This window comes from Scyliorhinus torazame, chromosome 17 (assembly GCF_047496885.1).
Source record: "Scyliorhinus torazame isolate Kashiwa2021f chromosome 17, sScyTor2.1, whole genome shotgun sequence".
NCBI lineage: Eukaryota > Metazoa > Chordata > Chondrichthyes > Carcharhiniformes > Scyliorhinidae > Scyliorhinus > Scyliorhinus torazame.
The window spans coordinates 4,618,478-4,634,663 of record NC_092723.1 but is presented as its reverse complement, the minus strand read 5'-3'; the positions used below and the strand labels follow the sequence as shown (position 1 = coordinate 4,634,663).

At 47.2% G+C, this 16,186-nt stretch overlaps 2 protein-coding genes across 2 annotated transcripts in view; one reads left to right on the top strand and one right to left on the bottom strand.

Annotated features, from left to right (window-relative positions):
• The window catches only part of LOC140393656 (acidic mammalian chitinase-like), a 268,331-nt gene that overhangs the window by 30,437 nt on the left and 221,708 nt on the right, over positions 1 to 16,186 (top strand). The window lies entirely within an intron of this gene.
• The window catches only part of LOC140394552 (chitinase-3-like protein 1), a 193,114-nt gene that overhangs the window by 18,968 nt on the left and 157,960 nt on the right, over positions 1 to 16,186 (bottom strand). Inside the window, exon 7 of the mRNA XM_072481910.1 lies at positions 10,623 to 10,747. Within this exon, the coding sequence (XP_072338011.1) occupies positions 10,623 to 10,747 (125 nt within the window). The remainder of the gene's footprint in view (positions 1 to 10,622; positions 10,748 to 16,186) is intronic.

The window sequence follows — 16,186 nt, the reverse complement described above, 5'->3', positions numbered from 1 at the left end:
AGGAGCATCTGGAATAAGGTAGATGAACTTGGAGTGTGGATTGGTACTTGGGACTACGATGCTGTGGCCATTACGGAGACATGGTTAGAACAGGGATAGGAATGGTTGTTGGAAGTTCCGGGGTATAGATGTTTTAGTAAGAGTAGGGAAGGTGGTAAAAGAGGTGGAGGAGTAGCATTGTTAATCAAGGATAGTTTAACGGCTGCAGAAAGGCAGTTCGAGGGGGATCTGCCTACTGAGGTAATATGGGCCGAAGTTAGAAATAGGAAAGGAGCGGACACATTGTTAGGAGTTTTCTATAGGCCCCCAAATAGTAATAGAGATGTGGAGGAAGAAATTGCAAAACAGATTATGGATAGGTGTGGAGGTCACAGGGTAGTTGTCATGGGTGACTTTAAACTTTCCAAATATTGATTGGAACCTCTATAGGTCGAACAGTTCGGATGGGGCAGTTTTTGTACAGTGTGTGCAGGAGGGTTTCCTGACACAATATGTGGATAGGCCGACAAGAGGGGGGTTTGGTACTGGGTAATGAACCGGGCCAAGTGTTAGATTTGTTTGTGGGAGAGCACTTTGGAGATAGTGACCACAATTCGGTATCTTTCACTATTGCAATGGATAGGGATAGGGCCATACGGCAGGACAAGGTTATAATTGGGGGAGGGGTAATTATGATGCGATTAGGCAAGAATTAGGGGGCATAAGATGGGAACAGAAACCGTCAGGGAAAGGCACAAATGAAAAGTGGAGCTTGTTCAAGGAATACATACTGCGTGTCCTTGATAGGTATGTCCCTGTCAAGCAGGGAGGAAATGGCCATGTGAGGGAACCATGGTTCACAAAAGAGGTTGAATGTCTTGTCAAGAGGAAAAAGGAAACATATGTAAGGATGAGAAAACAAGGTTCAGTTGGGTCGCTTGAGGGTTACAAGGTAGCAAGGAATGAGCTAAAAAAAAAAGGTCTTAGGAGAACTAGGAAGGGGCATGAGAAGTCCTTGGCGGGTCAGATCAAGGAAAACCGCAAGGCTTTTTACTCATATGTGAGAAATAAAAGAATGACCAGGGTGAGGTTAGGGCTAGTCAAGGACAGTAGTGGGAACTTGTGCATGGAGTCAGAAGAGATAGGAGAGGCGTTGAATTAATACTTTTCTTCAGTGTTCACCAAGGAGAGGGGCCATGTTTTTGAGGATGAGAGTGTGATTCAGCCGGGTAGGCTGGAGGAAGTAGATGTTCTGAGGAAGGATGTATTAGCAATTTTGAAAAACCTGAGGGTCGACAAGTCCCCTGGGCCAGATGGGATATACCCAAGGATTCTTTGGGCGGCAAGGGATGAGATTGCAGAGCCTTTGGCTTTGACCTTTGGGTCCTCATTGTCCACGGGGATAGTGCCAGAGAACTGGAGAGTGGCGAATGTTGTTCCTCTGTTCAAGAAAGGGAATAGGAATGACCCTGGTAATTATAGGCCGGTTAGTCTTACTTCGGTGGTCGGTAAGTTAATGGAAAAGGTCCTGAAGGATAGGATTTATGACTATCTGGAAAAATGCAGCTTAATCCGGGATAGTCAACACGGATTTGTGAAGGGTAAGTCTTGCCTCACAAGTTTGATTGAAGTCTTTGAGGCGGTAACTAAGTGTGTAGATGAAGGTAGAGCAGTTGATGTCGTATACATGGATTTTAGTACGGCGTTTGATAAGGTTCCCCATGGTCGGCTCATGAAGAAAGTAAGGAGGGGTGGGATAGAGGGAAATTTGGCCAATTGGATAAGTAACTGGCTATCACAAACAAGACAGAGGGTGGTGGTGGATGGAAATTTTTCAGACTGGAGACCAGTTACCAGCGGTGTACCACAGGGATCAGTGCTGGGTCCTCTGCTATTTGTGATTTTTATCAATGACTTGGAGGAGGGGGCTGAAGGGTGGGTCAGTACATTTGCTGATGACACCAAGATAGGTGGACTAGTGGATGAGGTGGAGGGCTGTTGTAGGCTGCAAAGAGGATGCAGTGCTGGGCCGAGAAATGGCAGATGGAGTTTAACCCTGATAAGTGCGAGGTGATTCTTTTTGGTAGGAAAAATTTGAATGTGGATTACAGGGTCAACGGCAGGGTTCTGAGGAATGTGGAGGAACAGAGAGATCTTGGGGTTCATGTCCACAGATCTCTGAAGATTGCCACTCAAGTGGATAGAGCCGTGAAGAAGGCCTATAGTGTGTTAACGTTTATTAACAGTTTAAGTTTACGAGCCGTGGGGTTATGCTGCAACCATACATGACCCTGGTGAGACCACATTTGGAGTATTGCGTGCAATTCTGGTCACCTCACTATAGGAAGGATGTGGAAGCATTGGAAAGGGTGCAAAGGAGATTTACCAGGATGCTGCCTGGTTTGCAGGATAGGTCTTATGAGGAAAGGTTGAGGGAGCTAGGGCTTTTCTCTTTGGAGCGGAGGAGGATGACAGGCGACTTAATAGAGGTTTATAAGATGATGAGGGGGATAGATAGAGTGGACGTTCAGAGACTATTTCCTCGGGTGGATGTAGCTGTTACAAGGGGGAACAACTATCAGGTTCAGGGTGGGAGATATAGGAGGGATGTCCGAGGTAGAGAGTGGTTAGGGTGTGGAATGGACTGCCTGCTGTGACAGTGGAGTCGGACACTTTAGGAACTTTCAAGCGGTTATTGGATAGGCACATAGAGCACACCAGAATGACAGGGAGTGGGATAGCTTGATCTTGGTTTCGAACAAGGCTCGGCACAACATCGAGGGCCAAAGGGCCTGTTCTGTGCTGTACTGTTCTATGTTCTATGTCTTTCGGGACTGTGGGAGGAAACCGGAGCATCCGGAAGAAACCCACGCAGACACGAGGAGAACATGCCGACTCCACACAGTGACCTAAGCCGAGAATCGAACCTGGGACCCTGGCACAGTGCTAACCACTGTGCAAGCGTGCCACCCTACAGGAAGGATGTGATTGCACTAGACAGGGTGCAGAGGAGGTTCACCAGAATGTTGCCTGGGATGCAACATTTCAGTTTTGACCAGAGGCAGGTGAGAATCCGTGGAACCATAGAATCCCTTCAGTGTAGAAGGAGGCCATTTGGCCCATCAAGACTGCACAAACCCTCCGAAAGAGCATCCTTCCACAGTCCTATCCCCATAACCCCACCTAACCTTGGTCTGTGGGAGGAAACAGGAGAACCCGGAGGAAACCCAGATCCTGGGAGAACGTGCAGACTCCACACAGACAGTGACCCAGGGCCGGAATTGAAAACGTGTCAGTTGCGGTAAGGTTAGATTGGAGCTGATTTCCTTCGAGCAGAGAAGGCTGAGGCGGGGCCAGACTGAGGTATCTGAAATTATGAAGGACATAGATAGGGTTGAGAAGAAGGAACTTATTTCCCTTCGTAGAGGGATCAGTAACCAGATTTAAGACGACAATCAGCTGAAGAGTTCAAGGTGAATGGAGGGCAAACATTTTCACCCGTAGGCCCCTTGCGAGCAAGATGTCGCTACCTAGATCTCACCATCTTTGGGCGTGATCCACATCAGCATATTGAGCCATATGGCTCAGTTAAATATACGTTCACCGGAATTAACCAGTGCCCGGGACTCCACGGCCAGGGTGCCAAGCTGGCAGTGCCAGGTTGCCCAGGTACCAGGTTAGCACTGCCGGATTCAGACCCGGTGGGAGCCGTGCCAGGTTGAGGGGGGTGAAGGACAGTTCCCAGAGGCCTCAACAAGGTTGGGGGGGTGGGGTGAGGGGCGGTTTGAAAACGGGCCTGCAGGAAATGCCTCTCAGTGCGGCCTTGCCGGAGAGGATCTCGCCGAGGGCAAACGAAAATGGCTAAGTGCCGTTGAATAGAGGAATGTTTCTCGGTGCTCTCAGGGCCTTACAGGCTGTTCAGCGGACTTTAACTCAGGCCCGCTGAATACACCCTATCACTCGATGACAAATCTTGAAGACAGAGGGCTGCATTCTCCGGTCGGTGACGCCAAAATCGCGTTCGGCTGGAGAATCCCCGTTTCCGAGAGGGGCGGCGCCGCTTTCACGATGCTCCACCCCCTCCAAAGCGGCAAATTCGGACATTACCTGAGCCCCCCCCCGGCCGACCGGGTTCCTCACGGCGTGGGTCTCTCATGGTCTCACCCGTCGGGAACTCGGCGTGGTGGCTGCGGGCTCAGTCCAGCGCCGCCACAGTCGGGGGAGGGCCGATCCGTGGGCAGGGGAACTTTGCCAGGGGCTGGGGGCACTGTGAGGGGGTGGTCAAGGCGCGGGAGCCGGCCAAAGGGGGGGGTACCATTTGGCAGGCCGGGTCCGCGAGCGGCCGGCGTCATGTTGCACGGCACAGCCGCTGCAGGCCGCTGCCATGTGCATGCGCGCCACGGACCCGGCAATTCTCCAGGCCCTAGAGCCGGGTGCTCTATGCTGCCGGCAAACTAGCCCCCAGCAAAACGGAGGATCGGTGGCCGATTTACCCAATTCTTTCTGTTCTCAAAGTTGGAGAATCCAGCCCAGAGTATTTCTCAGTGAAGCCTCCAGGTGGCAGTGTTCACCGGATTGGAGAAAAGTATCCCAGACGTTGGGAAATGTCAAAAGGCCTCAATCTCCACGGTCAAACCCTGCCCCCCTCCCACCCCTTCCCCCCTCCCCCTGGTGCTGCTTAATTCAGGAAAGCAGTTACAGCTAAAGGTGTGGTCCACAAAATTGGGAAGCTGAGCAGTAAGAATAAGACTGAACTAGGTTGTGGGGAGAGGGATTTTGCGTTACAATCATTCTGCATTCCTCACACTCTACGTTGCCAGGGACCGCGCCGCATGGGGTTCCCATTCGTGGGCCACAATGTTACCTGTGAGCCCTGGACAACAGTCTACCCAGCTCCCAATGATAATAGGGTGAAGGATCAAGCCTTCTCCACCATGATTGGCTTCAAGAAATCAAGTTGAATTGGGCCGAGTGAGGGAAGGGGGACTGTCTGAACTGATATGAAAATACGATAGCGTCTTCTGTGATGAATTTGGCAAAATTAAAGGGCGACAAATTCAGATTTATGTGGATCCAGAGGAGACTCGCCGATTCTTTCGGGCAAGATCGGTACCTATGCCTCAGAGAGAAAGTGGATACTGAGTTAAACATGTTGGAAGAACTCAGCATTATCCAGCTAGTTTAGCTTTCAGATTGGGCAGCACCTATAGTCCCCGTATTGAAACTGGACAAGACCATCCGCATTTATAAGCTAACAGTTAATCAAACCACCAAACTGGATAAATATTTCATCCTGAGAATTGAAGACCTGTATGCAAATCTGACAGGTCAATCTTACACAGAGTTGGATATGAGTGACGCACACAAGCAACTTGAAATAGATTCAATTTCCCGGGGGGGTACATCACGCTGAACACACAAAGGGCTTTTCCAGTCCACATATCTGCCCACTGTGAACTTAGGGCCATGGGTCGTATGGGTGTCCTCCCCAGGCCATCCCCTTGGTGCCCTCTGGCCCCAGCCGATCCATCAGCGGGATGGGCGGGCTCCAGCACAGCCAGTGCCACCTTGTTGGCTGGGATGAGTGTGTGTGGGGAGTGTAATGTGTATGTACGGCTGCAGCTTGTCAGCCTCCCGAGTGTCAAAATCACGGACCTGGTGAATCCGGCACCGTTTCTCATTGGAATCGATTGTGTTCCACGTGGCGCACGGTGCTAACCCCTCCACAGTCGCTGAATTGGTCCAGGTGCAGTGGCAGTTTTGTTGTCGTGGAAGTCCACGAATCCTGTGTTGGCGTAAACACTTGGAGAATCCCGCCCATAATGTTTGGTTAGTATTTAGGACAAAGTAACTCAGTTACTGGAGATTGTCCAAAGAAGTTAAAGGGGAGGGGTGTGGAGATTGTCCTGGCAACACAGCAGACTAAGGGTCACGTGACCTGAGTAACAAATCAGGACTCAGAGTACGGAATCACCCCCAGGCAGAGGAGTTACTGTAAACACAAACATTCCAGAACTAGCTGCAGAAATAAATCCTTTGTTTTCACTAATGACGTCTCTGAAAGTGAATCATTCCATCTACACAATGTGCATTAGTATGTTTACAGCATTGTAAATAATCCAGAAAAGAGCTTTCCAAAGGTTCTCAGTGTCGGCCTGGGGCAACTGATTTTTGAAGTTTTGTATTTTAGTCTTTTGTTTTTGCTTTATTATAATTTTAAGTCGATAGTGAATTTTTAAAGTCATTTTGCATTAAATCCTAATTGGTAGGAAAGGATATTAACCCAGCTATGATTGTGCTTTGATTAATTAATAAATAATAATCAGTAATGACGGGTTTTCCCAGTAAGTTGCAGATGATATGAAAATTGGTGGGGTGGTAAATAGTGAGGAGGATAGTCGTCGATTACAGGAGGATACAGACGGGATGGTCAGGTGGGCTGATCAGTGGCAAATGGAATTCAATCTGGATAAGTGAGAGGTGAGGCACTTGGGCAGGACAAACAAGGCAAGGGAATACATGATAAACGGTTGGACCCTGGGAAGCCCTGAGGATCAGAGGGACCTTGGTGTGCATGTACACCCGTCCCAAAAGGTAGCAGAGCAGGTGGACACAGTGGTTAACAAGGCCTATGGAATACTTGCCTTTATTAGCCGAGGCAGAGAGTTTAAGAGCAGGGAGGTTATGCTGGAACTGTGTAAAACGTTGGTTAGGCCACAGCTGGAGTATTGTGAGCAGCTCTGGAATCCACATTGTGGGAGGGATGTGATATGATATCACTGGAAAGGGTGCAGAGGAGATTTACCAGGATGTTGCCTGGGCTGGAGAGTGTTAGTTTGAAGAGAGATTGGATAGACTAGGATTGTTTCCCTTGGAGCAGGAGAGACTGAGGGGGGACATGATTAAAATAAATAAAGTTATGAGGGGCACAGATAGAGTAGACAGGAAGAATGCTTTTCCCTTGGTGGAGGGATCAATGACCAGGGGGCAGAGATTTAAGGTGAGGGGCTGGAGATTTAGAGGGGATGTGAGGAAAAACCTTTTCACCCAGAGGGGGGGGGGGGGGGGGGGGAGTCTGGAACTCGCTGCCTGAAAGAGGGGGTGGAGGCAGAGACCCTCAGAACATTTAAGAAGTATTTAGATGTTAGATTTGCGATCACAGGGCAGACAAGGAAGTCCTGAGGAACAAAGGGACCTTGGTGTGTTTGTCCATAGATCTCTGAAGGCCGAAGGGCAGGTTAATAGGGTGGTGAAAAAGGCATATGGGACACTTGCCTTTATCAATTGACTCGTAGATGACAAAAGCAGGGAGGTCATGGATTTTGTGTAGAACTTTGGTGAGGCCACAGCTGGAGTACTGTGTGCAAATCTGGTCGCCGCATTGTAGGTGATTGGACTGGAGGCGGTGCAGAGGAAATTCCCAGGATGTTGCCTGGGATGGAACATTTAAGTTATGAAGAGAGGTTGGATAGGTTTGGGTTGTTTCCACTGTGTTAGGATATTGTCTGTCTGTTCTGTTGGTTTGCTTTTAACCCTTGTTCTGCTGCCTGTTTTGATAGACATTTTTATTTAAATGGGAGTCTATGGACACTGGGGAAAACTTCCCCTTTCAGATGGGCTGGTCCGAAACACCCCCTTCAGGTTCTGTGGCAGAATCTGTGATGTCATTTGATAGACTTGGCAAGCCGCCAATCAGTGCATATAGGATTGTCAACCTTCTTCTATCGGGGCCTGTGGTTGGAGAAGCCAATCTGAAGCTTTCAGGGAAGAAGGCGTGTCTTCTCGAGAGTGCTATATTTTGTTCAGTTTGGTTAAGCAGCCAGCAAAGTTAGGACCGAGAAGACTCCCTGTTTCATTTCTCTCTGTGTGCTGAACGATTTTAAGAAGCACTGTCGCCAAATCTGTGAAGACTTTCCTGTGATAAAGGAGCACAGAAACAACAGATCTGGGACAGAGATCTTGGGAGGGAATCTCCAATAATGGGGCCAGCGTGAAAAGCGGCGCCAACCACTCCGCATCCCCGGTCCCCGATAATGGGGAATGCTCCCCTTCCCAGGGGGCGAGATTAGTGCCAGAGTGGTCCCCACAGCTCCAGCCGGCGCGGAACGGCTAGCGTGATTCCGCACATGCGTGGGGGTTCCCTTCTCCGCGCCGGCCCCCGGGCAATATGGCGGACCCCTACAGGGGCCCGGCGTGAAGGAACATAGGCCCCCACCCAACCAGCCCGCCCACCAATCGGTAGGCCCGGGATGTGGGCCAGGCCACCGTGGGGACCCCCCCCCCCCCAGGGCCAGATACCCCAACCCCCTGCCCCCTCCAGGGCGGCCCCCGCAGACACACCGTCCAGGTCCCACTATGTGGGACCTGAGTAACTCACTCCGGCGGGACGCGGCCAAACTCGGCAGCCACTCGGCCGATCGGGGCCCGGAGAATCACTGGGAGGGCTGCTGTCAACGGCCCCCGACCGGCATTGTGGGAATCCCACGGGCGCCCGAGAATCGGCAGGGGAGAACTGGGATGGCGGTGTTGGGACGGCGGGCGCGATTCTCACGTCCTCTCGGGGATTCTCCGACCCAGCGCGGAGTCGGAGAATCGCGTCCCTTGAGTGTCAAAGTGCAAGTTTTCCCAAAGGTCAGTAACCTTTGAACTGCGTGTGCCAGGGGCTGGGAAGAGCTGAAGACCTACACCCTAGGGTGTAACAGGAAGTGGCAGCATAGATAGTGGATCCATTCGTTATGATAGTCCAAAGTTCGATGGACAAGGGAAAGGTACCAGTGGATTGGAAAAATGTGGACGTAACGCCCCTATTCAAAAAGGGAGGGAGGCAGAACGTGGGAAATTACAGCCCAGCTAGTTTAACGTCAGTTGTTGGAAAATTGTTTGAATCAATTATCAAGAACGTAATATCAGGACATTTGGAAAGTAAAAGTGCTATCCATCAGAGTCAGCACGGTATTATGAAGGGTAAATCATGTTTGATTAATTTGCTTGAGTTCTTCAAAGATATAACAAGCAGAGTGGATAATGGGAATGCTGTAGATGTAGTATACCTGGACTTCCAGAAGGCGTTTGATAAGGTGCCGCACAGAAGGTTGATTCACAAGGTGAGATCACATGGGGTTAGGGTAATTTATTAGCTTGGATAGAAGACTGGCTGAAGGACAGAGGACAGAGAGTCGGGATAAATGGGTCTTTCTCTGGATGGCAAGATGTAAGTAGTGGGGGGGCCACAGGGTTCGGTCCTCGGGCCCCAGCTATTTACAATCGATATTAACGATTTGGATGCAGGGATAGGAGATTCTAGAGCCAAATTTGCAGATGACCAAAAATAGGTGGGACAGTAAGTTGCAATGAGGAAATAAAAACCTTACAAATGGATAGAGATAGGTTAGGAGAATGGGCCAAAATGTGGCAGATGGAGTTTAAAGTGGGTAAGTGTGAGGTCATGGAATGTTGTCGATAAAATGGAAAGGTAACTTATTATGTAAATGGGGAGAGACTTCGAGGAGCTCCGATGCAGAGGGATCTGGGTGTCCTTGTGCATGAATCACAGAAAACGAATATTGCAGGTGCAGCAGGTAATAAGGAAAGCAAATGGAATGTAGGCATTTGTAACAAAAGGAATTGAGTATAAAGGTGAGGAAGTGTTGTTGCAACGATACAAGGCATTGGTAAGACCGCACCTGGAGTATTGTGCACAGTTTTGGTCCTTTTATTTGAGGAAAGACGTAGTGGCATTGGAGGCAGTTCAGAGGAGGTTCACTAGATTGATTCCAGAGATAGGGGCCAGTATTCTCCAATTCTGAGACTAAGCACTGACGCAGCATGGCAGCGGTGGCGTTTTACCACAAAAACGGCGCAAAACGGCCACCAGTCCCCCGTCTGGTGGAGGAGTTAGCAGGCACGCTTCGTACAGCACCCGGCTCTACCTGTGGATATGGACGGAGAATTGCCGGGTCCGTGGCCGTGCATGCGCACGGCGGGGCCTGCAGCGGCTGCACCGTGCAACATGATCTCCATGAGATCCCCCCTCATTGTTCTGAGCTCCAGCAAGAACAATCCCAACCCAGTTAATCTCTCCTCATGTGACAGTCCCGCCATCCCTGGAATCAGTCTGGTAAACCTTCGCTGCACTCCCTCGAGAGCAAGAACATCCTTCCTCAGAGAAGGAGACCAAAACTGCCCACAATACTCCAGGTGTGGCCTCACCAAGGCCCTGTACAATTGCAGCGACACATCCCTGCTTCTATACTCGAAACCTCTCGCAATGAAGGCCAACATACCATTAGCCTTCTTTACCGCCTGCTGCACCTGCATGCTTACTTTCAGCGACTGGTGCACAAGGACACCCAGGTCCCGCTGCACTCTCCCCTCTCCCAATTTACAACCATTCAGGTAGTAATCTGCCTTCCTGCTTTTGCTTCCAAAGTGAATAACCTCACACTTATAATTCTTAGTTTTTTATATTATCAGTAATAATTGTCAAGTCATTATTATTATAGTCATAATTCAATAGAATTGTTGTCTTCACATAATACTTGTGATAGTCACTCATTCTTATTACATCCAAAGTACAGCTCCGAAAGGGACTCTCACACTTGATTCCTTATGTAAATTTCAATCATTCAATATGTTGTACTCACTTTGAAATCGAAGCTACATTATATGTTCTGCCAACGTCCAAATTATAAGCACCCAGCTTAGCTGTAAGCAGGAGTCTGTCCTTCCCATAAGTCTCTGCCTCTGCGTTAAAGGCTTCACGCAATCCCTACAAAGGATGGCCAATTGTTAATGATGATAAACATTCTTCAGGACATAATTCCTGTAGCCACAGCTCCAATTGTTAGTCTACATTCACGGACAGATCTGCCTCCCTTAAAGAGCCAACATTGGATATGCTCAATACGCATTGGGCAGAATTGGATGAAATCCGTGGTAGGTGGGATCTGAAAATTCCCCACTTCAACTTGTCCCCAAACCTCTACACACACACACACACACACGCGTGCACCCAAACCAGACACACAAACACACAAACCAGACAAACACACACACAAACCAGACACGCACACACAAACCAGACACACATACCAGACAAACACACACACACAAACCAGACATACACACACACACACACAAACCAGACAAACACACAAACCAGACACGCACACACAAACACACAAACCAGACACGCACAAACACAAAACAGACAAACACAAACACGCACAAACCAGACAAACACACACGTATACACACAAAACAGACAAACACAAACACACACAAAACAGACAAACACACACACAAAACAGACAAACACACACGCACACACACACAAAACAGACAAAACACACACACACACGCACAAACCAGACAAACACACACGCATACACACAAAACAGACAAACATACACACACAAAAAACAGACAAACACACACACAGACGAAACACACAAACACACATGCACACGCACACACAAAACAGACAAACACACCCGCAAACACACAAACAAAACACACAAACACACACACATAACAGACAAACACACAAAGCAGACAGACACACACACAAAAAACAGACAAACACACACACAAAACATACAAACACACACACAAAACAGAAAACACACGCATACACTAAACAGATAAACATGCACACACATGAAACAGACAAACACACACACACAAAACAGAAAACACACAAACACACACACATAACAGACAAACATACACATAAAAAACACACACGCTTACACACACAAACACACACACTCAAAACAGACAAACACACACAAAACAGGCAAACACACACACACACAAAACAGACAAACACACACACACACAAAACAGAAAAAAACACGCACTGAACAGAAAACACACACAAAACACAAACACACACAAAAAACAGACAAACACACACACACAAAACAGACAAACACACACATGAAACAGACAAACATACACGCACACACACATAACAGCCAAACACACACACACAAAACAGACAAACATACACACATACACCCAGACAACACACACGCACACACACACAAAACAGACAAACACACACACAAAGCAGACAGACACACACACAAAAAACAGACAAACATACACGCACACACACAAAACAGACAAACATACACACACACACAAAACAGCCAATCACACACACACATGAAAGAGAGAAACAGAGAAGCACACACACACAAAACAAACACAGGCACACACTAAACAGATACACATGCACACACATGAAAGAGACAAACAAACACACACACAAACAAAATGCACAAACACACATACATAACAGACAAACACACAAAACAGACAAACACACACAAAACAGACAAACACACACACGCGCACACACAAAACAGGTAAACACACACACACACAAAACACACACACAGGCACAAATCAGACACACACACACAAAACACACACACACACACAGAACAGACACACACAGACACAAAATAGACACACACACACACACACATAACAGACACACACAGACACAAAATAGACACACACACACACACAAAACAGACACTCACACACAAAACACACACACAGACACAAAACACACACACACACACACAAAACAGACACACACACACACACAGAACAGACACACACAGACACAAAATAGACACACACACACAAAACAGACACTCACACACAAAACACACACACAAACACAAAACACACACACAGACACAAAACACACACACAGACACTCACAAAACAGACACACACACACACAAAATAGACACACACACACACAACACACACACAGACACAAAACAGACACACACACACAAAATAGACACACACTCGCACACACACACAGACACAAAACAGACACCCACACACAAAATAGACACACACACACAAAACACACACACAGACACAAAACAGACACACACACACACACAAAACAGACACACACACACACTCGCACACACAAAACAGACACACACACACAAAACAGACACACACACAAAATAGACACACACGCACAAAGCAGACACACACAGACACAAAACAGATACACACACTCACACACAAAACAGACACTCGCACACACAAAACAGACACACACACACACACACAAAACAGACACACACACACAAAACAGACACACACACACAAAACAGACACACACACATAAAATAGACACACACACACAAAACACACACACAGACACAAAACAGACACACACACACACAAAACAGACACACACACACACTCGCACACACAAAACAGACACACACAAACACAAAACAGACACACACACACTCGCACACACAAAACAGACACACACACACAAAACAGACACACACACAAAACAGACACACACGCACAAAGCAGACACACACAGACACAAAACAGATACACACACTCACACACAAAACAGACACTCGCACACACAAAACAGACACACACACACACACAAAACAGACACACACACACAAAACAGACACACACACACAAAACAGACACACACACACAAAACAGACACACACACACAAAACACACACACAGACACAAAACAGATACACACATACAAAACAGACACACAGACACACACAAAACACACACACACAGACACGAAACAGATACACAGACACAAACACACAAAAACACACACACACACACAAAACAGACACACACACACACAAAACAAACACACACACAAACACACGCACTCACACACACAACAGACACACACACAACACACGCACACACACACAACACAGAGAGTCACACACATAAAACAGACACACACACTCGCACACAAAACAAACAAACATACAAACACACGCACACACACACAAAACAGACACACACACAACACATGCACACACACACAAAACAGACACACACACACACAAAACAGACACACACACACAAAACAGACACACACACAAACACAAAACAGACACACACACACACACACAAAACAGACACACACACTCGCACACACAAAACAGACACACACACTCGCACACACAAAACAGACACACACAAAACAGACACACACACACACAAAACAGACACACACACACACAAAACAGACACACACACTCGCACACACAAAACAGACACATACACACACAAAAAAGACACACACAATCCTACACACAAAACAAACACACATACAAACACATGCACACACAGAAAACAGACACACACACAACACATGCACACACACACAAAACAAACACACACACACAACACACGCACACACACACAAAACAGACACACACACAAAACAGACACACACAGTCGCACACACAAAACAGACACACACACACACAAAAAAACATACACAAAACAAACACACACACACACACACAACAGACACACACAAAACAGACACACACACAAAACAGACAAGCACACACAAAACAGACACACACAGTCGCACACACAAAACAGACACACACACTCACAAAGCAGACACACACACACAAAACAGACACGCACACACACAAAACAGACAGACACACACAAAACAGACACACACACACACACACTCGCACACACAAAACAGACACACACGCACACACAAAACAGACACACACACACAAAACAGACACACACACTCACAAAACAGACACACACACACAAAACAGACACGCACACACACAAAAGAGACACACACACACAAAACAAACACACACACAAACACACACAAAACAGACACACACACAACACACGTACAAAACAAACACACACGCACACATAACACACGCACACACACAAAACAAACACACACACACACAAAACAGACACACACACTCGCACACACAAAACAGATACACACATTCGCACACACAAAACACACACACACACATGCAAAACAGACATACACAAACACAAAACAGACACACACAGTCGCACACACAAAACAGACACACACACTCACAAAACAGACACACACACACAAAACAGACACGCACACACACAAAACCGACACACATACAAAAAACAGACACACACACACACACACACTCGCACACACAAAACAGACACACACACACAAAACAGACGCACACACAAAAGAGACACACACACACACAAAACAGACACTCACACACAAAACACACACACAGACAAAAAACACACACACAGACACAAAAAACACACACAGACACTCACAAAACAGACACACACACACACAAAATAGACACACACACACAAAACACACACACAGACACAAAACAGACACACACACACACAAAATAGACACACACACGCACAACACACACAGACACAAAACAGACACACACACACAAAACAGACACACACACACAAAACACACACACACACACAAAACAGACACACACACACACAAAACAGACACACACACACACTCGCACACACAAAATAGACACACACAAACACAAAACACACACACACACACTCGCACACACAAAACAGACACACACACACACAAAACAGACACACACACAAAACAGACACACACGCACAAAGCAGACACACACAGACACAAAACAGATACACACACTCACACACAAAACAGACACTCGCACACACAAAACAGACACACACACTCACACAAAACAGACACACACACACAAAACAGACACACACACACAAAACAGACACACACACACAAAACAGACACACACACACAAAACAGACACACACACACAAAACACACACACAGACACAAAACAGATACACACATACAAAACAGACACACACACACACACAAAACACACACACACAGACACGAAACAGATACACAGACACAAACACACAAAAACACACACACACACACAAAACAGACACACACACACACAAAACAAACACACACACAAACACACGCACTCACACACACAACAGACACACACACATCACACGCACACACACACAACACAGAGAGTCACACACATAAAACAGACACACACACTCGCACACAAAACAAACAAACATACAAACACACGCACACACACACAAAACAGACACACACACAACACATGCACACACACACACAAAACAGACACACACACACACAAAACAGACACACACACACAAAACAGACACACACACAAACACAAAACAGATACACGCACACACACACAAAACAGACACACACACACACAAAACAGACACACACACTCGCACACACAAAACAGACACACACAATCCTACACACAAAACAAACACACATACA